This window comes from Salarias fasciatus, assembly GCF_902148845.1.
Source record: "Salarias fasciatus chromosome 7 unlocalized genomic scaffold, fSalaFa1.1 super_scaffold_4, whole genome shotgun sequence".
NCBI classification, from domain to species: domain Eukaryota; kingdom Metazoa; phylum Chordata; class Actinopteri; order Blenniiformes; family Blenniidae; genus Salarias; species Salarias fasciatus.
In genome coordinates this window covers 16764622-16785767 of record NW_021941229.1, presented here as the reverse complement: position 1 = coordinate 16785767, position 21146 = coordinate 16764622, and the positions used below count along the sequence as shown (strand labels likewise).

The 21146-nt window shown below is 41.2% G+C and overlaps 1 protein-coding gene across 8 annotated transcripts in view; it reads right to left on the bottom strand.

The window, feature by feature from the left end:
- Positions 1 to 4425: 4425 nt before the first annotated feature.
- Positions 4426 to 21146, bottom strand: part of mapk10 (mitogen-activated protein kinase 10) — a 31978-nt gene continuing 15257 nt past the window's right edge. For 2 of the 8 annotated variants that reach the window (XM_030084786.1, XM_030084790.1), the window contains exons 4-14: positions 18514 to 18643; positions 18009 to 18067; positions 17429 to 17567; positions 16533 to 16698; positions 15683 to 15754; positions 11540 to 11722; positions 9720 to 9844; positions 8885 to 8911; positions 7578 to 7641; positions 7333 to 7410; positions 4426 to 4688 (exon numbers count right to left, since the gene is read on the bottom strand). In XM_030084786.1, coding sequence (XP_029940646.1) covers positions 4546 to 4688; positions 7333 to 7410; positions 7578 to 7641; positions 8885 to 8911; positions 9720 to 9844; positions 11540 to 11722; positions 15683 to 15754; positions 16533 to 16698; positions 17429 to 17567; positions 18009 to 18067; positions 18514 to 18643 — 1186 coding nt within the window. In that variant the 3' untranslated portion in view covers positions 4426 to 4545. Of the gene's footprint in view, positions 4694 to 7302; positions 7411 to 7577; positions 7642 to 8884; positions 8912 to 9719; positions 9845 to 11539; positions 11723 to 12590; positions 12663 to 15682; positions 15755 to 16532; positions 16699 to 17428; positions 17568 to 18008; positions 18068 to 18513; positions 18644 to 21146 lie in introns of all 8 variants that reach the window. The other 6 variants (XM_030084787.1, XM_030084794.1, XM_030084792.1 and 3 more) reach the window with 6 other exon arrangements.

The following is a 21146-nucleotide window of genomic DNA, read 5'->3' as shown; positions in this document are numbered from 1 at the left end:
TGACACCGACAAGACTGGAGACGGCACGTATAAACACACACAGGAAGTGAGGAGAAGACAGGGAGGGTGAAGGAGCACAGCAGAGATGAAGACACACACACACACACACACACACACACACACACACACACACACACACACACACACACACACACACACACAGAAACAGGAAACAAGGAACCAAAAATCTCAATAAATTCCAAAAAAGTTGTTAATAGATCAGGAAATAAAGGCTCACAAAAGTCCAAGATCAAAGGTTTTCTTTATTTTCAATCACATACATATACTATTTTTACATACACAGTTCCTTTAAAATGTTGTGTTTACAGTAACAGCTTTCAGTATTTTTTTTTCTCTTTTTCTTTTGCATTTGTTTTGACTTTACTTGAAACGCTATAGCCTGAAGCTTTGAGATCAGCGTGAAACAGATACAATTTTTTCTTTTTTTTAATTTTTTTTTAACCTGACAATGTCAAAAAAGAATGATTCATTAAAACAGCACGCAGTAAAAGAAACAGTAGAGAAGGAGTCATAAAAGAACCGGAGAACAACATCACCTGATTCAGATGAGCTATACAGGGTTTTTGTCGAGTTCCACATGTCGGCCCACGTTGAGGACTAAAAATTCTTAGCATCACCTGACTCTTGCAGTAGCTTGCCTCCCTGTCTGAGTGCAATAAAGTGTTTATTGCATTTGTTGGATGGTTATTATTTACAATACAACGTGAAAAACAAAGACGTAGGAAATCAATAAGTCTGGGATCATGAGCACTAAGTCCGAAGATGTTGTGGGGGTTGGCACAGCCGAATACAACATGTGTCCCTCCATGTGACGAGGATTTATCTCCTTCACACTGACAATAACATTATGGCTGAATGACGAGTCAGTCTTCTTCAGATTACAAATTAATGGTGACATTTTTTTTATTTTCTGACTTTAAGATCCTCTTGACAAAAAAAAAAAAAAAAAAAACTAGAAACAATGTTGTTACATTTCTAATTCAGTGATCGAGGCGATCGGACATGAAAACACACATGATACCACTTCCGAACACACGACTGTGCTGACTCTGTAACATCCTTTACAGCAATCACACGTGACCTTGTATTGAAAGGAAAACAAAAAAAAAACAAATGAAATCATTTGTCCAAACGCAAGATCACATCTCCCAATTCAGTTTTGTATTTACCGCTGGTTGATTGAAACTCACACACACACACACACACACACACACGCGCGCGCGCGCGAACACACACACTGACGAGCAGAGCAGCTAATGACGTGTGTATTTGTGAAACCATTCATTTCATTTCTACATTCAGTGCTGACAACCCAGCTGTTTGTGTGTTAAGAGTTACTTTCGGTGCACCAACCGAGCTAAAATGCACCTTGAGTCACAACAGAATTGTCTGGAGGGACGTCTTATAAAAAAGAGCAACAAGTTCACATTCAGTAAAAGGAAACGGGGGGGGGGGGGGAAGAGGACATTAATATGTGTCAGTATTCGTATTCGGTGATGAAAACGTGAATTTACGGAGAGAAGAGGTGTGTTTGGAATGGTTAAAAATGCCCTGTAGAAAAAGCTGCGACTGTACTGTTTGTGTATTAGTGGTGCGGGAGCCGACTCAAACTCGAGACCCCTCTTTTTTTTTTTTTTCTGAGTGAGAAATTCTTCTGATCTTGTTTAAAACACAAAGGATTTCAAAGTTGCACCCTGTTTGAAAAAAGACTGCCCTGGCCAGACCCTGAACAGAAAGCCAAGCTAGCCGTAGCTTATTCTGGAGACGCCAACCTCAGTTACCCTCTTAGCTCCGTGAAGGTACTGATCATCCGTGTGTGTGTTTATGTGTGTGTGTTGGGTACACTGTACACAAGCCACAGACAGGAAGAGTGTTAACAAAGTAGCTTTTTCAGAGTTATGTCTGTAGGTTGGTTTTTTTTCAGTAGACTTGGAGAGGGGGTTGTATATACAGCAACACGGTGTGTTTAGGTACACTTCATGCAAAAAGAGGATTGCTGTTTTACAGCAGCTGAACTACACAGACGTAGCTCTTCTCTTGAATGACATGTTAAGAAATAAATGTGCAATATTTATACCTTTTTAGTGCCATTTGATATTTAGATCTTCACAAAGTCCAACTTAACCTCCACCCTGAACCAGAATACATATGAACCAATACGGTGAGAGTGGTATAATTGGTTGTAAAAGTTGTTTCGTACATGCTGGAAACATACAGATGTCACTATGTCTTTCACTAAGAGACAGTATTTCTGGTTATTTTGCAGTTCCTTGCATATCATACATCCCCCTGACTTAAAGCATGACCTCTTTATCCAGCTTCTACCAAGTCAAACCTGCATTAAACCATACAATATGGCAGAAGAAAGAAAATTAATGACGATTTCTTCCTTCCTAAAGCATAAAGTTGAACATATTTTATACATATCTTAGTGTCTGCATGGTTGGAAGTTGAAGCGCATTTCATCTAGAGCGCAAAAGCTCTATCTACAGCTCAGATGCCACCGATCACTGCATGTTCACCGTGGATGTTATAGCTATTTTGAAGCAGGCTGCTTTAATATCTCAAAGAGAATATTACCCGATTCCAGTCCGTCAATCATATTGTGAATCTTTCTTTAATTTTGAAACAATGACCTTCTCCAGTTAAAACTTCGATGTAACCTAAAGCAGGTACTGGACAGCAAAGGTCAGCAGAAACCACAAACACTCGCACTCACACACACTTACAGGAGTACCTTTGTGTGTGCCGGCGGGAGAAAACCTGGTTTCACTATTTAATGAAGGCTGATTCTCTTTTGGAGGAGAAATAAAAAAAAAAAAAGGGGGAAATTCATCTATGGGTAAAGAAATCAACACTGGCAATTCTTTTTCCCTTAATATTTCCACTGAAAATGTGGCACCTTGGGGCCTGGAACAGTTTTAAGGCAGAACAAGAAGAAGCAGAGGAAAAAAAAAAAATCCCAAAAATAATATCATTTCTGCACCTGCAATGCTTCATTCCAAAAGGCACTTGCCATATTGTGATTCCATCAGTCAAAATAAAAAGAACCATTCAGCTAATAAGTTATGGGGTCAACGTAACTCATGGCGCCTTCTGTTCAGTTGTTTTCTTCCGTGACAGAAGCTTCTTATGTAGTGAAATGAAGTGTATGAGTTTATTTAAGAAGAAAACAAGCCACTGCTACGAGGTTAACACTCATCGCCTGCCTCGAAACTCTCTACTGCATCGCTTGCGTCACATCTTGAATGGAAGTTTGAAATAAACAGGAATAGTCTCTTTGTGGTCGTACCAATGACGTGCGGCGGCCCGTCGCAGGAGGGTCCAGGAGCTGATCGCACGCCGCGAGGGGAAATAAACGGGACGGCACACTCAAAAAAATCGGACGTCATGAAGTCCGAGCACACTGAAAAATAATCTACCTCTGAGTGTACTGACCCTTTAACTCAGCCCTGATCTTTCTTATTGGCTTTCCCGTGGTTCAACAACACACACACACACGCAACGTACACACTCGCATGTCCTACTGTTACCAGACCGCACCCCCCTCCAACTCTGATCCTGTCTGAAAGTGAGTTAGTCTACATCGTATATAAACAAAAGTCTCTATACAGACTCATTTTAGCATACAGTGAGATTAGCATTGTTAAGATCTAATCATGCAGGACTACAGCGATAGGCAAGGGGCAACTGAGGTGGAAAGCAGTGATGTGGCAAGGTGCGCTAGTCAGAAAGGAAAAAAAAAATCAAGAAGAAGAAGGAAAAAAATTAAAACTCCCAGTGTACTGGCCGTCAGTCCCACTCTGTCCACCCTTCAGCTGTACAGAATTACAATATTTACAAGTATCATAGGGAGCGCCACTCTGAGTGAAAGCAGCTACATATCCCTGCAGAATTACCACATACAGACACACAAACCAGGCAACCTTACGTTTGGGATTCAGTTGGTAGGGGGGGAATGAGGATTTCCCAGACAAGGTTCGGAGCTTAGAAACACAGCAGTGTTACTGAATACGCGTCGACTGAGGAAGCAGGAGGAGGTAAATGAGGCCTGTGTGTTCAGCATTTGTGTTGAGCAAAAACGGCAGCTCACCTTGCCACAATGGTTGGAGCTAAGATGCTCTTGGAAGGAATCGGGAGACCAGCAGCCAGCCAATATGCACTTTTACAGGAGATGCAAGTTTTTAAGCACTTGGTCATTTTTGTTCGGATGCCATATACAAGATATGTGGGGTAAATATAAGCAAAGCAACTAGAGGATCATTAACATATATCTCAGCTTGTTTACTTGGGTTTAAATACCACTGCTGTTTTTGAACGACAATGCACAGGCTTTAGATTTCATCACTTCAGATTCAGTGTTTCCATCACTCATGTTTTTGTTCTTAATATCTTAATATATTCATTTTTTTCTTTTTTTTTTTTTAACATTTGCTGTTTTTTTTTTCTTGTATTTTCACTTGGTCTTTTCTGTTGGGTTCTTCACCTTCTGAAGAACATGGGGTTACGCAGGCAGGCGGCTAGTCACCTGCAACACCCCAAGGGTCCTGCAGAGGTCTCCAGGCTGCTGTCAGTGTCTGAGGCCAGGGTCTGGTCGGTGGACATGGAGGAGATGTCATTGATGGAGGAGGAGGGAGGGAGGCTCTCGCTGCTGTTCACGGCTGCACCTGTGCTAAGGGAATCAACAGCAGCAGGGGGTTACAACGTAAAGGAGTCCCGGCAGGAATACATCCAGAGGAAGGGCTGCGGCGGGAACACACAGGAAATCTCAAGAGTTACAGGAGCTGAATCCAGAGAGACAACAACAACGTATAGCAACAACTTTGGGACATCACAATCACACTGTGTCTACTATGGTAAATAAGATTTAAGTTCGGTGGGATCCATCACTAAGATTTGCAGGGGTGTTTGTGTTTACATGCCACAAACTACTCAATGATCCATCATTGTCATCTTCTTAAGCCAATAATAATAATATTTCTTAGTCATCGTAGCTGAATAGTTGTGCTTTGGGCCAGTCTAAACTTCCTGAGAGCTCATAATGTAATATCTAAAGCAATCTAAGTTTCTAATTTTCCATTAACAGTGAATTAATGTTCCCATTAAAGGAGGACATGGTTTCTTAGCTTTCTCTGACCTACAGCAGAGGTAACTAAATCAGTCTTAATACTGCTCATGAATAACTTTATTCAAGCTCAAATTCAAATTGAACGCCTCGCTGTCATTTACCAGCAGTAGAAAGACTCCCAAAGAAATATAACTGTTGAACTGAATGTAATGTAAAATACAACAATAGAAGAAACTAAAGTAAAACACATCTTTAAATATTTTTTTTAAAATTCCAATACAAATGTTGTTCATTTCAATATATAGATATATTTTCTGTTTAGTTTAGCTTCTTTATGCTTACAGTAAATAAGTTAAAATCCAGTTTTAACGTGATTGTTGCCAGTAAACAGCATTAATGGAGTTTTTATATGAAGATGTGATGGCGAGCTATTGCAATGAATATCAGCAGTGCTGTAACTATCATTTGTTTTTAGACCAGATAGCAGACGTGTTCATATAAAGTCTAATGGTGTGATGCTGCTGAAATATAACTATTATCTAGTATATTAAATGTCTAATAATTGAGTGAGATTTAATGCCTGACTCTCAACGTACAGGGAAACACCAACACTGTTTTTCATAACAAAGCAGCTCGGCACCAAAGCCCGTCTGCATCACACACTTTTACAAGGCTGCTTTCTTATACGTCGGCCATAAAAGTGGGTTTTAGGAACAGTGGACGCAGGACTCGGTCCAAATGCAGCGACTGAATTAGGCCATATGTACAGTGAAGGCGTATTGAGGATCCGCCGTCTGTGTCTGCTTCCTGTTGGAAGGTAATTGCTTAATGGTGAGTGAAGGGCACGACGGCTAATCCACAATGAAACCGAAGCACAAAGCAGGATTAATAGCTGGCATCCATTCCAGTGGTCAGTGTCCTTGTAGGCTTTAACACATCACAAAGAGCTGTTTGAACTCCACTGGAGTCTTAAAAATTAACATAGAACGGAAACAACGGAACAGTTTCCAGTGTCTACATAAAATTATTCCTCTTTACAGATACTCTGCCTGAAGCAGATTTTTGTGACACTGTGACACTCTAATATGGTTTTAGCCTAAAACTCTGCTTTAGGCAGAGTTTTAGGCTAAAACCATATTAGAGTGTCACGCCCACACGCATCTTCACTTCTGTTCATAAATTCAAAAAAGAGATATGAGTACACAGTGTCACAAATGCAGATACTGTAGTGTGCTCCCCCCTCCCAACACACACACACACACACACACACACACACACACAGCCTGACTCAGGCTTCATGCGTGCTCTCAGCTCATTTGTTACCCTGCTGTAGTAAAGCACTGCCGTCTGCAGCTCCTGCACTGCGTCTGACACACTCCGCATCAGGTTCTAGAGGCCAGGCCTTCCATTTAATTACAAATGGTAGGAAACACTGAGAAATGACGGAGGTTGTGAGCTTGCAGACGACGACGGGTGGAACAGAGCTGAACACAGCTGTTAAATTCCGTTTCAAATCCATCATGCGAACTCAACATATCCACTTGTAAAGATGTAAAACAAAGGACGCCAATGCGGTTTAAATGCTGGTTCAAATATTAGTTGCATGAGACATGCAAGCTGGTTTTTGGCTCAGTTAAAAGAGGCTGATGGTTTACAGCTTTCCTTCAAGATGAGGACTTTTAGACGAGAATTTTGTGGAAAAGTGTTCACACTTCTATTCTTTGGATTAACGTTTGTTTTTCTGATCAGTGCATGCTGATGTCTCTGATTATCAGTTTGGACTTCGAGGCTCCTTTGATCACAGTCGAGTTGACCTGGTCAGTGTGTGAGCATGCCTCCATAGCGCCCCACTGTGGCACAATGTGAGAACAGTCTTTATTGTCCACCATAGAGCTGCAGCTGAAGTCTGACATTCCCAGTGATGGACCCACAGAACCTCAACCTTAAATCATGTGATGTTACACACACACACACACACATACATACACAATATAAGAAGATACACACATAACACCTGATTAAAGTTTCTTAAAATGAGGCGTATTCTGAGCAATTCCAAATTAGCACTTATATAACTTGACACAATACGACAAGACTGAACTCAACATGTAACTGAAAAATGCAAACGACAGAGACACATGTTCAACAGCACAATGGGGGGTCTCTATTTACAAAGGGGAGAACTCCAGTAAGGTTATAGTAAATTCACTTACAGAGCGATTAGGGTTATGCACTGAGAGTACCTGAAGGTGAAGGCTGTCCCTTCACAACGCCATTCTTCGTTCTCTCCTCAAAGTTCATCACCTCTTTGTAGATTAGTTCTGCCGCACATTCGGGAGACGACAGTCAGTAAAAAGCACGGCAAATATATGCGTGTACTGCATGCAGAACAATAGGTAATTCATGAGTATAGTCTCAGAATTTAAGACAACAGCGATAGCAAAAAAACAAATGGCAGATCGATCATGGTGGGCTTTGTGGGTCTCACCTTTCCATTCATCAATGGAGTGTTCTCTTTCATCCAGCTGTTTGTCGTAGATCTGAGGTGGAGGCTGAAGGGTGGAGAAAGGACACTGTTTTAGTTGTTATTTATCCGACGGCCTGGTTAAGCAACATCACAGGTTGGTACATCTACACAAATATGCCTCGTCTTAAAAATTCACGTGTCACACTGATGTATCACAATTTGAAAATATGAAATTGTCGATACATTAGCAAAAAAAAAATAAATAAAAACCAAAAAGTATGGAGATGAAAAAATATCCAAACATGAGACTATAAAGTGCTGTTTGACAGCTTTAACAGCTTTAACATGTATGTATAGAAAGAACATGCTGAGTGGAGGTGAATTATGGAGAAATCAAAATTGCAAATGGATAACAAAACATTTAGCGTTTTATCTGACTCTTAATAATTTAGGATAGTCGTGGATTCCCATATGATTCATTGTATACAGCTTCCCTTCCAGAATAAAACAATTCTTTACAAATCAGAATGGAAAAAGAAAACATTCCTAATTTTGTCCTTCTCTCTCGGGATTATCGTTTCATCTCACAGGACACGAATATGGTTTCTGGCATGTATTCAACTGTTATTATCAGTCATTCATAGTGATCCTGTCTCGGACTCTGGCACCATAATCCCTCCTCTCTGTCACCCAATGACAGGACCACCCATAAATCCCTCTGCTTTAACCTTGGGAGGAACTGGGACGGGTCAGCATCGAGCTGCAACTCTTTCTAAACGTGAGGCGCTGCTTTTCAATTAACAATTCAAGGTAATAATGTAGGAGAAATGACCCATTTAATGCAGCCAAAGCAGCGTGTTCGTGATGTTTAATTAATTATCCTTGTCAATGTTATGGTTGATCAATGTTCCCCCCTACAGAAGAACAAGTGTGCAAAGTTTAGTCAGTGTGATTCATGTTATTTTAAGCAGGTTTGAAGTTAAGCTTAAAACTTATCTGAAAACTGATTTTGTGATGCAGGAGACATTACAGATCCAGAAAATGAATCTTAGAAAATAGGGAAATATTTACTTGTCCATAGTCTGGTCTTTTGAATGAGGGAGTGGGTATTTATGTAATCTGAATGCAATTCACACCTCCTCCCCCTCCCTTTCAGTTTTTACTGTCCCTTTGAATATTAATAGGTCTTCTCACATGCCTGGAGGGAATCTTCACAGACTTGACAGCCCTGAACCAAATGTTCCCAAATATCCACTTGTATTCAAACTCATCAGTCAAAACAGGTCCCATTCAATTGTTTTCTTTGATGTAGAGCAGTTGTTATTTACCATGGACATCTCAATGAGATCTCTGGCCTTCATCAGCATGACATGACATTAGAGAAAGGGAAAACAGCAGAAAACGTGTTGAAATGACATTCACAGTCATGATATACATACTGCATCAACTCTATCACAGCAAAATCATCGACAACTCCACATCTACAAAAAAAAAAACAAAAAAAAAAACGCACAGTCATGAAGTCTCCTTAAAAAAAATGAATCAGACCTACAATGGAAAAGTATGCAGAATGCTACGATCAACCAGCACAAACAGTGACACTGAGATTCATCAGCTGGTCATGCAATTATCAATGTACTGCTGCAAGTGGGAGTGGTGTTTGTAGTGCTTCACTGAGCTGCAGATGGCTTTTATTTCCCAATCTCGCTTGTCACCTCATACTAATGAGGCACTGATGAAGTTACACCAATGAAAAAAAGTGGAAACTCCACTATTCTAATGTTACCAAATAAAAAAAGTCACTATTTCTTCAGTAGAAGCAAATTCTAATCGCCAGTACTGGTTTATTCCACTAGATTTGTACTTCAGTTATCAAATATACACACACAAAAAAAAAACACACAAATGAGAATAAAAATGAAAATGAGATGTAAACATAAATAATAAAAAAAACACAAAAATGTTGCTAATTTTCAGTTTGAGTGTATTCTCTATTCAAAATTTCGCTTTGTAAGTCACTTGCTTTTGCTTAGATTGAAAGTAAAACGAGGGGAGTCGTCATCAATACATGAGGACGGGAAAACAGTGCTGACCAATCAAACACAGAGGGGAGACCAGTGAAGACGGTGATCAATACACAGCTCTGCCAAAAGGCCTACTCACCGCCTCCACCTCGGCTGGATCGTACCACACATTGATGTAGGGGTGCTGTAAGGCCTCGTCCACTGATATCCGTTTAGCGGGGTCGATGATCAGCATCTTTGACAGCAGGTCTCTGGCTTGACTAGCTGTGGGTTCGAATACGACAGGAAAGAAAGACAACAAATCCGCTTAAGCTCACGAAGCAGGGTAATAGTTTGTTCCATTAATATGCAAAAAGGGAAAGAAATGAAGCAGGAAGAGGAGGAAAAGGGATGAAAGGAGAAAAGGCAGCTGTAGGAAATGTCAGGATGTAAAGAGAATAATTACAAGTGGTGGAGAGAAAAGATCAAACTGATTCACATGTGAGTCAAAGAGTTTGTATGAAAAAGAGTTTGTCTTGAGTCCAGTGTGGAAATTAAAATGGCTGGAGAAGACGGATGGATGAAGATTTTTTTGACTGACAATGCATTAAGTGTTTATTTCCTCTGTGGATTACATGAGTTTGAATCCCTTTCACAGTGGGCCAGTGCATAAGCTAAAATACCTCTCTTTTCCAGATTGATTTCCTTTAAATTCCAACAACGGTGCAAAATCCAGATCTCCACATCACCAGTGGCTCACCTGGCCCGTCTCTCTCCTCTCAGGCTCTCCTGGACTGATCTGCATTCGAGCACCCTTAAACCACATATCATCTCTCTCCTACACTTGCTGACCTTCACTATAAATAGCTCTCCACCAGCGGAGGACTGAAGAAACTCAACAGAGAATGGAGAGAGACCGATGGGATGCCGCACCGTATTTCGCTTAAGCATCAACACGTCAATAACTAAAGGATGATAAATCTATAAAAAAGCTCTTCAAGTGCTCTCCCTCCACCTTTCCTTGTTCCCTGTCTGCCCGTTTTTTTTTTTCCTTTGCTCCATCCGACAGCAGCGTCTGTCTTTTCTTGACTCATGCTGTTGAAAATAACCAAAGCCCAAAGGAAGTCTCTCCCTCTCTCATGTCTGACTCAGTTCCTACCTGTCACCGTGCAAAATATACAAAACAGAAACATTTCAACCGGGTCTCGCACCGTCCCACTCGCTTTCTCTCTGCATTTCCCTGAACAATGTCACTCCAGCGGGGAGCATCGCGAGCACTAAAGCGATTCATGAGAATTTTACCTGTCGACAGCTTTGATGCAGTAAAACAGACACAGTATATATTCTGCTCTATCTCACAGCGAGGATTTTCTACATCTTCGCTTTTTGGCTGAGACAGAAGGAGTAAACGTGTTTGTTCAAATTCTGCATAAAAAAGAGACCGAATCAGATGAAGCCGAGTGGAGTTTGCATGTTCTCCCTGTATGTTTGTGTGTGTTTTTTCTCCAGGCATACTTGTTGACTTCAAAACTGACATGTAGTTACCTATGAGAAGGATTGGTTAGATGGAGAGAAATAGTATCCCCGAGGGGAACAATAAAGTATCTCATTTAAAGACTCATTATATGTGTGCGATGATTTACAACAGGCAGTCTGAGAACTGCACCTTCTCAACACTGAGTCCGGTGTGGCGTCAGTCATTAAAGTTATCATTGCATTTTTATTACATCCCATTTGAAGGATAAACTATAAATGCTTACGTCCGTTGTTCAGGTGATTAGTGAGTAAATGATGTTAGCATCAACAGGATGATTATAAACACCCATGCAGTGATAGCTTTTCTAATTTTTGTGATAAAGCATCACAGAATCACATACAGAAGTTAAAATAATCAGGTTAAAAGCTATACAAGCATACCAATACGAGGCAATACAATCGACAGAAATATTGGGCACATTTCCATGCTTCTCATGTTCTTACCTTTGAGTTTGTTGTGCTCAGAGTCAGCAGGGAAAAGGCAGTCAGGAAAGAGCTTGGGGAAAGTGAGGCCCGCGTACTTCGGCCGGTTCTCGACGTAGTTCCGCACCGTGGGTTGGAGCTTCTTCATGAACTCTGGCGAGGGCGTGCCGAGCTGCTCGATCACTTTGTTCCACTGATCAATGTCTGGTGTGGCGGGCCGAGATTAAGGGAAACACACTGGGATGCATCACGGCCCGTCGTCGACCGACAAACTATCCTGAAACAGGGCTTTTCATTTCTTTCCCCTTGTTAATGTCATGAGTGCCCTCAGCAAATGAACCGCTTGGATGTGAAAACAGAACACACTCACACTCCACATCAGCTACAAAACCTACCGATATGAATATGCAAACCTTCGTCAATAAATGATGAATCTCGGTAAGTTTAGAACTGGGTCACAGATCTGATGATCGATCTGATAAGAATAAGAATTTTTGATGAAAAAGTGACACACATATCATGCAAATAACCCAGCTGCATGCAAACTGTACATGTGTGGTGCATCGTCTTGGATTTCACATCCCTCTTGATGATATTTTAGTGATATTTTCTCTTTCGCCCCTTCCCACACTTCGGATGACCCCCTCCCCGCCCCGGGTTCTCACAAGGAGTGCCAGTTGAGGCGGCGAGCTGCCAGGGCCACCACATCGTCTCATGCTTCCTCCGTTTTGTCTCCTCTGCACACTGGCTATGATCCACCCATGGCTCAGTGAGCCTTCCTTTTTTTTTTTTCTTCTTCTTCATCCACTAAGACTCTTATCCATGGCTCTTTAGGAAGTAGTTGGATGCACCCAGACAGTTTGAGGAGTTTTTTTTTTTTTTCTCTCTCTCTCTCTCTGTCCTCTGTGTGTCAGTGCCATAAAGCTCGACGCCTCAAAGTGTTTTGGAGTATTCGCTTTTTGAAATAGGGACATCTGAGCGGAGATCAAAGAGATGCCGCAGACCTCCGGCCGTAATCAGGTCACATACACATAAAGAGGAGAGACGGAGCGGCGGAGGGTCGGAAGGATACGGTCAGTCCCAGGGAACAGCACTGTCCCCCTTATCACCTCGCCAAAGATGCAGCCGATGGACCACATGTCCACTGGGATTTCACACGCATGCAAACAGAGACATGCACATGCACAAGCACACACACACACACACGTCATGTGCGTGTGGTCATGGTGATACGTACAACAAACACTCGATTTCAAGAAAATGTTTGACAAACCCCGTGCATCTTTTTTATGCCTTCTCTGATTGTACTTTAAAGAGGGTTGTTTTTTAATTCAATTTATTTTTTAAAGAAACCAGATCCCCGCTGAGATCAAAAACTACATGGAAGCTCAACAGATAAAGAGCGACAGAAACACCATAAAGCACTGTGAAGCTAAAAGCAGCTGCAGATTCAATCATTGAATCTCTGTCAGCTTACAAAGAGTAATTCTTTTTGTCAAACTTATTCTTGATCAGAAACGTATTCAACATTAGTACTAAATGTATAAAAACTATTTGCTATTTGCTACTATTTGAGTTCGATCCTCTCTGTGACTGAACCTCACCAGCAATCTTACTTGAAACTACAGCACATTGTAACACTAGAGGTTTAAATATGTATTCTATGTTAAGCAAGATCTTTGATGGAAAATGTGAAAAGGCGGCTTTTGCTTCTGTCTAGTTTGTCTGTCTTCTATAAAAATATGGAATATTGCAATCTATGGACCAGGACGAGCTCGCAACAGGATAAAACGTAAGACTTAATATTCATGATTTACTATGCACTTAATTTAAAGATCTTACTCTACATTTTTCTGAGGGGATCCCCCTAAATCCTAAACACTGCTCCTTAAAGTGATAGAAAAAGCAGCTGGGAGCAGAACACACCACAAAAAAACTAATCCATCTTGAAACAAGTTGCAGTCCACTGTACTGTGATCTGTCGGCGGAGACGGACTGCTATGCTATATCACCACTTGACAGGCACTCAAGAGGGTGGAGATAACATGAGGGCGGGTCAATACATCAGGTCGAAAAGTCTATGAAGAGCATTACGATTAGAAACGACAGCGCAGAAGCATAGAACTGGCCCATAAGGAAAAGATGAACCAAAGTGTGCATGACTATACTTCATTGATCTACAGAAAGAAAGGGATGTATTAGAGGATAACAACTCCAGGTCACTGTTCCAGCAGAGACAGAGGAGGAGAGATATTGCTGAGTTCATTGCAGGGTTTTCTAGTTTTCCACAACATTAATCTTTCAGGTGCTGCAAGATCACGGAGCGCAGAGAGTAGATTAATACCACTTTCAGCTCCTGTGTTCCCCGCTGCTTATCTGTCTCTCAACAACTTGAGATCATCATTTTGAAGGATGAGGCCGGTGATTTTATCGTGTCAACAAATCCCATGAAAAGCCAAAAGCCAACAATGTTCTGGTGTGCGCCGCATGTTCGCCGACACGCAGTCTCTTCTGTGGAGGTGTGCACTCTGTCCACAACAATTTAGGTGCATCTATCATCCGAGTGAGGCCGCTATCAATCTCTGTTGACTCTCAAACGCTGTGGGCACTGCAGAAGGCTGCAGTGGAACGAAAAACATGGCAGGTCTTGGTTATAAAACCCACACACACTCTGTATCTTGTAACTGTGCTAAACAGGCGTTGGCTGTTTTTATTATTATTAATTTTTCTTTATTTTGGCCTTTGAGAGGCTCTCAGTGAGCTGCGGACTGTCAGTTAAACAACTGCAAAGATTTGGACATACATTTGGAGTACAGAAAGTGGACCTCTTTGCCAATATCTCTTGCTCGTTACCCATTTTTTTAATGTTCAATACTAAATTTCATGTTCTATAGTACGCTTCCTTTGAATCACAGAAGTACTTCAAAAAGTTCACAAATATTTAGTTTCGTTTTCACATAAGACTCATTCTGGTGAGTGTGGCCTTTTTAAGAAATGTGGCTGAAACCAGAGGTCGCAAAACATTGTTGGGATCTTTTTTATTTATTTTTTTTATCACGGATAGGGCGTGACAACAGAAAATATTGAAACCCAACCAAGTTTGTTGAAATAATGTAACACATCCCTTAAAGTTGTGGTACATACATTTGTATCAATTACATTTGGATAACCTGGATAACTTGGTTTAGTTTTTCAAAGTATACCTGTGTTCTTCAAGATCTAAGAATTCTGTAAGACATATCCTTTATCTTGGTGGTTCCTGAACTTTTTTTCTCCGTGGAGAACCCCAGATTGCCTTTAAGAAAGACTAAGAACACATTTTTCTATTCTCTAATTGCAGACACAACCACTCTCACTCTAAATAAAAGCAATGGTCTGTTTTTATGGACTGCTGTGTATTCTTAAGTTTTTAAAATGATCTCCGGGAGATTCATACATGGGACCACATCTCTAAAATGATTCAAATATCCTTCGTTTTGACTTTTCACCATCATTTCCTTTTAAATGAACATGTTACCAGATCGCACCTTTAGCTACTGAACTTCATTCAAACCGCTTAAATAATTTCACCTAAGCTGCTATTAACAGATGCTCAAAGGGAAAATGATTAATCATTCATTACGGAGGGCTTAATAAGTGAGTCTGACTCATGCATGTAGCCACCTCACGTGTGCGCACGTGCACACACACACACACACACACACAGCATGGGGACTGTTTATCCGAACGCAGCCCACTGAAAGGAGTCATCACCGGGATGCAATTACACTCTCCTCACTGCAAGAGAAAACACCAGGTAGCGTTCGGGAAAGGCTCCAAATAGCACATATTTAAATATTCAGAGATGAGGTGAGGCAGAATTTCTTCCTGCTCGTAACCTTTGTTACTGCCGGTTATGTGAATAGCGTGAAAAGAAGACAAGTTAAACGTGTTATGAAGCCAGGCAGATGTGAGTGTAGTTTAGTTCACCTCGGTAACATACAGCAAACATCAGGCCTGGTACCAGAAAATACAGTGAGGGTAAGAAATATAATGACTGATGTAAAAAAAAAAGGACTAATAAAAACAAGTTCGATCCGACTTGAAATTCAAAGTAAATATCCAGCAGACAGAAAAGAAATAGAGTCACCGTCAGAGAATCTTTCTGTGAATTAACAAGGATACAGTCCCGGCCAGGGAAAAGGATTTTGTGGCGCACCATTTCTCCCATAATGCACCCCACCGACCAAATATCCACTGCACGCACAGAGGTGAGGGTGAATCGAAGAAGCAGCCAAAGAAAAGAAGGGGAAAAAGCAAAGGTTAGTAAAATCCACAGTGAGCCTCTCTGAGATGCATACATGATTACAAACTGGCTGGTATCCAGTGAGAGAGAAATAATTAGTGAAAAGCTGTGTTACAGAGAGATAAATTAGAATGAGAAACAGACACGGTCTGAAAAGAAGTGAAGAGACAGAAGCGAAGCCTTGGAGAGACTGACTAGTGGCAGGAAGCTCAAAGCCCAAGAGCCCACGAGCCTCCATTCTTGGGAGGAAGACGGCTAATGAGTAATAACTCGGCTGGCATTCAGTCACATGTCTTGATGTTCTGGGGGCTTTTAATCAGTGACTCATACCTCCAACACTTCAATTCACTCCAGCTCGAGCGCAGAATTGTTGATGAGCTTTCACAGTCAGTGGTATGAAACGTTCAACTGGGACGATCATCGAACGATAGCGTCGATGTTATTTAATTATTCAATCGTTTATGCCAGTGAGAAAGACAAGAAGAATGGATTTTGGTTGGTGGAGTCAGACGTTACATCTCACTGTTCCACTGAAAGTCTCTGCTTTTTTCCTGGAGGTTCAAACTACAGCTGAACGTGACAGAGAGCTTCTCGAATGCAGTCAGCAGTCTGTGACAGGGATGTGCTGGACAAACCAGTACACTGAAAACAAATCGTACTGTTGCAAATATACTATATCACTCTAGATTTTAATCCCCCCTAAATATGATGCGTTCAAGGGACTCTCACCATTCTCCTTGTATCCCATTCCCAGGATGACCTCCGGAGCTCTGTAGTATCTAGTCACCACATAGGGGGTCATCATGAAACTGGTGCCTGCAGTCCTGGCAAGACCGAAGTCCAGGATCTTCAGAGTGCAGTCTGACTTCACCACTATATTGCTTGGTTTGAGATCCTAGAGAGAGAGAGAGAAAACACAGCATGTTTATATAATTTTCCCACAAAAAGTTGATTTACTACAACAGTTTATTTGAGAAAGAATGGATTGTTCCTGATCTCTGACCCCCAATAAGCCAAAGTTGGGTGTGGAAAACCTCCCCAAGAAGGAAACACTTCATTGTAGAAAGACACTAATTGTCTGTCTAATTCTGGTAGCATCAGCATTAAAAGGTTTGTGTAATTCAGCCAGATACAGCGTGCTACTGCTGATTAATTACAGCATTGAACTGTTTTTGCTGACACACTTGTAATTTGTATTGTACCTTATTTTTTAGCTTTAATTTGTCTAAATATTGTATTTCAAATTCTATACTGACTAACTATGAGTTTCAATAAAGTATAAAAATGAAAATACAGTATGCTTGAAAATTAGAATTTGGTATTTCTGACAGTTTGTCTAGTTTCTGAGCTCAATACTTTGACAATCCTAAAAAAAAGCCAAAAGGCTGGCTTTTTCAAAAACCAGCTTCCGGCATGTGTAAAACTCTAAACAAGTCATGCAATGCTTATTAAATAATTCAAACATTCAAAACTTAAATTTGTCATTTTCAAGGGATGAAAAGCCTCTTGTGTTAGACTTGTATTTGTTTTCATGCCAACTACCAATTTAACAGATTTGATTTCACACAACTTACACTCAAAAATCAGAAGCAAAACAAGAACACTGGGCGTTTTCTTTTTCCTACCCTGTGAATAATGCCGGCTGAGTGCAGATGTTTGATGCCACACAGCATCTGGTAGAGCAGGTAGGACATTCTCTCATGGTCGAGCTCCATCTGAATCACCTGGCACAAGTTGGCATCCATCAGCTCCATCACTAGGTACCTGGAGGAAGGTTCGCATTGATGCACGAGTGATTAGTAGAGGAGTCCTTCATGGGACTGATTTTGTAGCAGATCCAGTTCCTTTTTCTGTAACTGAAAAATTATCACGCGCTACCAAGCTGTCTGAATTTGTCTGCGGCTTTAAAAGAAAATTATTGTGAAAGTGAACACTCATTTATCATTCAGAGAACAGGATACCTCCTGCAGACTCAGATTGCACCTCCAGTACTTTCACTGACTGCATGTAAGTGGCTGTGTTCTCACAGACGGAGGTGCAAAGGAATAATGAGCACTCAATGCATGTTAAAAAAAAAAATCATCATCATCATTCTTTTCTCTGGCATATATCAGGTTCAATGAGAACAAACACCTTTCCTCTTGTTTGCTGCACGAGCTAAATGATGATGATTTAATTACACAAAGAAGACCGCACAATACTTACACGTCTTGAAATTCTTCTAATGATTTCTGTGGCGTGAAGACATTTAATAAACTGATAATCTGAAAGAAAGGAGAGGATAAAGAGGATCAACATACAGAGGTGGACAACGAAAGTGAGGGGCAGCAGAAAACAAGCCGGTAAAGACCCTAAGCCGAGCAAACGGCAGCGTAAACTGGAGAAGTAAAACGGAACAAAAGAGTGGGGATAAATGTGGGAGATGGGAAATGCGACAGAGGAGCATAAACTGCAGAGCGAGTCATCACATTCATGCCTTGAAGTGCTCTCTATCTCACTCTCCTGCCAGTTCGCTACATTTCCGGAGGCATGGAATTTAGCACGGTCACAACATTGCAGTGGTTTGTCTGAGTTTTGTAGCAAAGGGATTTAGCGGGAGCCAAAAATAGACACAGACTCGTTTTTAAAGTGTCTTCAGCTCATACGAGGAATGCATTTTCATTGCTACAACGCTCCTCTCTCTTTCCTTTGTTACCTCTGAATCACTTACATTTTTGTGATTGACGCATTTCATAAGTACCAACTCCCGATATGCACGCTTGGCGTGGGTCTGGTTCTGGAAGGGTCTGCTCAGCTTCTTGATGGCTACATTTCTGTCCAGGACAGCATCATAGCCCGCACTGCAGGAGCAGGGAAAAAAGAAGAAGAAGAAGAAGAAGAAGAAGAAGAAGAAGGAGAAGACAGATCAGCGTTAATTTGGCATTTGCGGCCGGATGACTGGGTCTGTTTGTGATTTTTGTGACAAAGTGACAATCCGTGGTGAATGTCACTGGTCACAGAGACAAAAGCGAGAATATGTCACATCTCCTAGGAAACAAAGACTCATGGAAGTAGACGGCTGATTACCACAGTAATTAGCGAAAACAACACTCAAGTCACAAAAATTCACAGATTTGTTAATTCACAAGCCAGAGTTTAGAGGTAGGTAGATACACTGTCAGGCAGATATATGTTACAATGTTGGCTGCACTGTCTGTTACATTTTATCAAGTGTCTATGATTAAAACATGTTTTTTGTTTTTTTTTTTTAGGGAATTTTCTCAGATTCACTTCATAGTTTTGCTGCAACCATTTACCATTACTCTGTACGGTTTTTGCTTTATTGTGTGTCTCTTCAAAAAGTCGACAATATGTTCATCAATAGTTAGATAGTATAATGGATTCTTCTTTGTTCTTTCATTATGAAGTAAAATCATATTGCCTTGTATCGGATTATTTTGTGGCATATCATTTTGACTCGTAGCACAACTTATTTTATTGCATCATATCAATATTTTAACATTTCACATGGAATTGAAAACGTAACAAACTTATTTCAACTTCCTTAACTAAAGACACTGATTTTCTGATTTCTAACACCCTATCATAATATGAAAATGATATTGCACAATTTGTGAAAATACTATTAGTTTTAATGTTTCAACAGAGAAAAAAGAAAAAGAAAGGGTGAGATGTTATTGGGACAAGCTTTCTGTGTCCACACAGTTACTCAAACCATTTTAGTGACCATTACAGCAAAATGAGTGTCTTGCTGGCTCAACACAATCCCAGCTCCCAAGAACCTCGGGGATTTTAGCTCTTTGCTTCAATTTATGTTGGCTTTCAATGAACGGCAGCAGAGAAAAAGCAGCCATAAAGACGTCACATCGCATCACGTTCTCACTTATATCTCAGAGTGCGCCCCCTTCCCACAACCTGCTGAAAATCGAGTTTGGAGCCATCTGTATGGACGGCAGGGCGAGAAACATAGTGGATTGTCATGTCTCTGTAGAGACTGTGGGCTTTGGATGATGTGTGGCCATGGAAACAGTGGAGCCTCCATAAAAGCATTGATCCAATGGGGATTTGATCCAGTCATCACTTTCCTGAGTGAAAGATGATGTCACGACCAGCTAAACTACTTAAAGCCTTCATCCAGACTAAGAAAGCTGCTGAGAGCTCGGCCTGACCGAGCGCAGGAGTCACGAGGGCAGGGATGTGGGCGACGACGCAGGCTGAATGAGTCTTAACTGCGGCAAAAGCAATCAGAATCAAGTTTCCCCTCATTACCATGTTCTCAGGCTTTGCCGGGACAAGAGTCTGGAGATTGCATAAGAAAGCCGAGTGCGTACAGACTCACTCGCTGATGATCTTTACAGATAAGCTTTGTATCCCTACCCGCTCATGTGTGCCATGTCAGTCCTGCTATTAACAGCTGAGGATCAATGTATGGAAATGCACGTCAGAAAGGAATTTAAACTGTAATAACGGTAAACAGATGCTTATGCAATCGAGGTTATGTCACACAGTTTGTGGATTATACGTTGAAGATAGTGAACAGTGTGTCAGCAGGTCACTTTTTTAATTATTTGATCATGCTATGAGAAGAATTTGCAGTCCCAGTCCTGCAGATGAGGCTGTGTTTACGGTGCAGCAGAGCTGACCTCGATAATCAGGAGGATATTATATCAATCTTTGGTGATTTGTGTGATTTGGCTGTGGTAATGCCATCACCATATGACACCAGCTGACAGCTGTGCGCACAACCGAGCAGCACACACAGCAGAGCAGGTTAAATTAGATTTGCACTCCCTGCCATTCATCTCCACAATATCCTTTAAATGGGCACAATCCCAGCATTAGCAGCAGCAGCAGTCTGCCCAAGCTCCTTTTGCAAACGCGCAGAATTGCTTTGGAACGGAAGGAGAGACGGACCGAGGGCATGGGAAGCAAAGGAAGGACAATGGAAGAGAGCAAGTAGAGGGCAAGACGGCCGACAGCGAGGGAATCTTCAAACACTCCACGAGCTCCACTGGAATAAAACAGCTCAGCACATCCAGGAGAGGCTTTTTCTGAGTCTGGGAATAACACCACAGTATCATAACATCAACATAAATATAAATTATAGATCTGTTTGGTCATTTGACCAAGAGTGTAAGATGCATTCCTGTAAGTGGAATCTTGGCAGTGGTTTCACTGCATTCTGACAGGGCAGGCGTGAGGCGAATTACAATGAATACAGGCACTCTCTGCAATCTGGATTAAGGATTCAGTTAAGTGCCCATCCTGTTAGCCCCTTATGGACAGCACATCCATATTCTAAATGAGGGATCTGTCATCAAGTCATAGCACTGAAGATGTTAA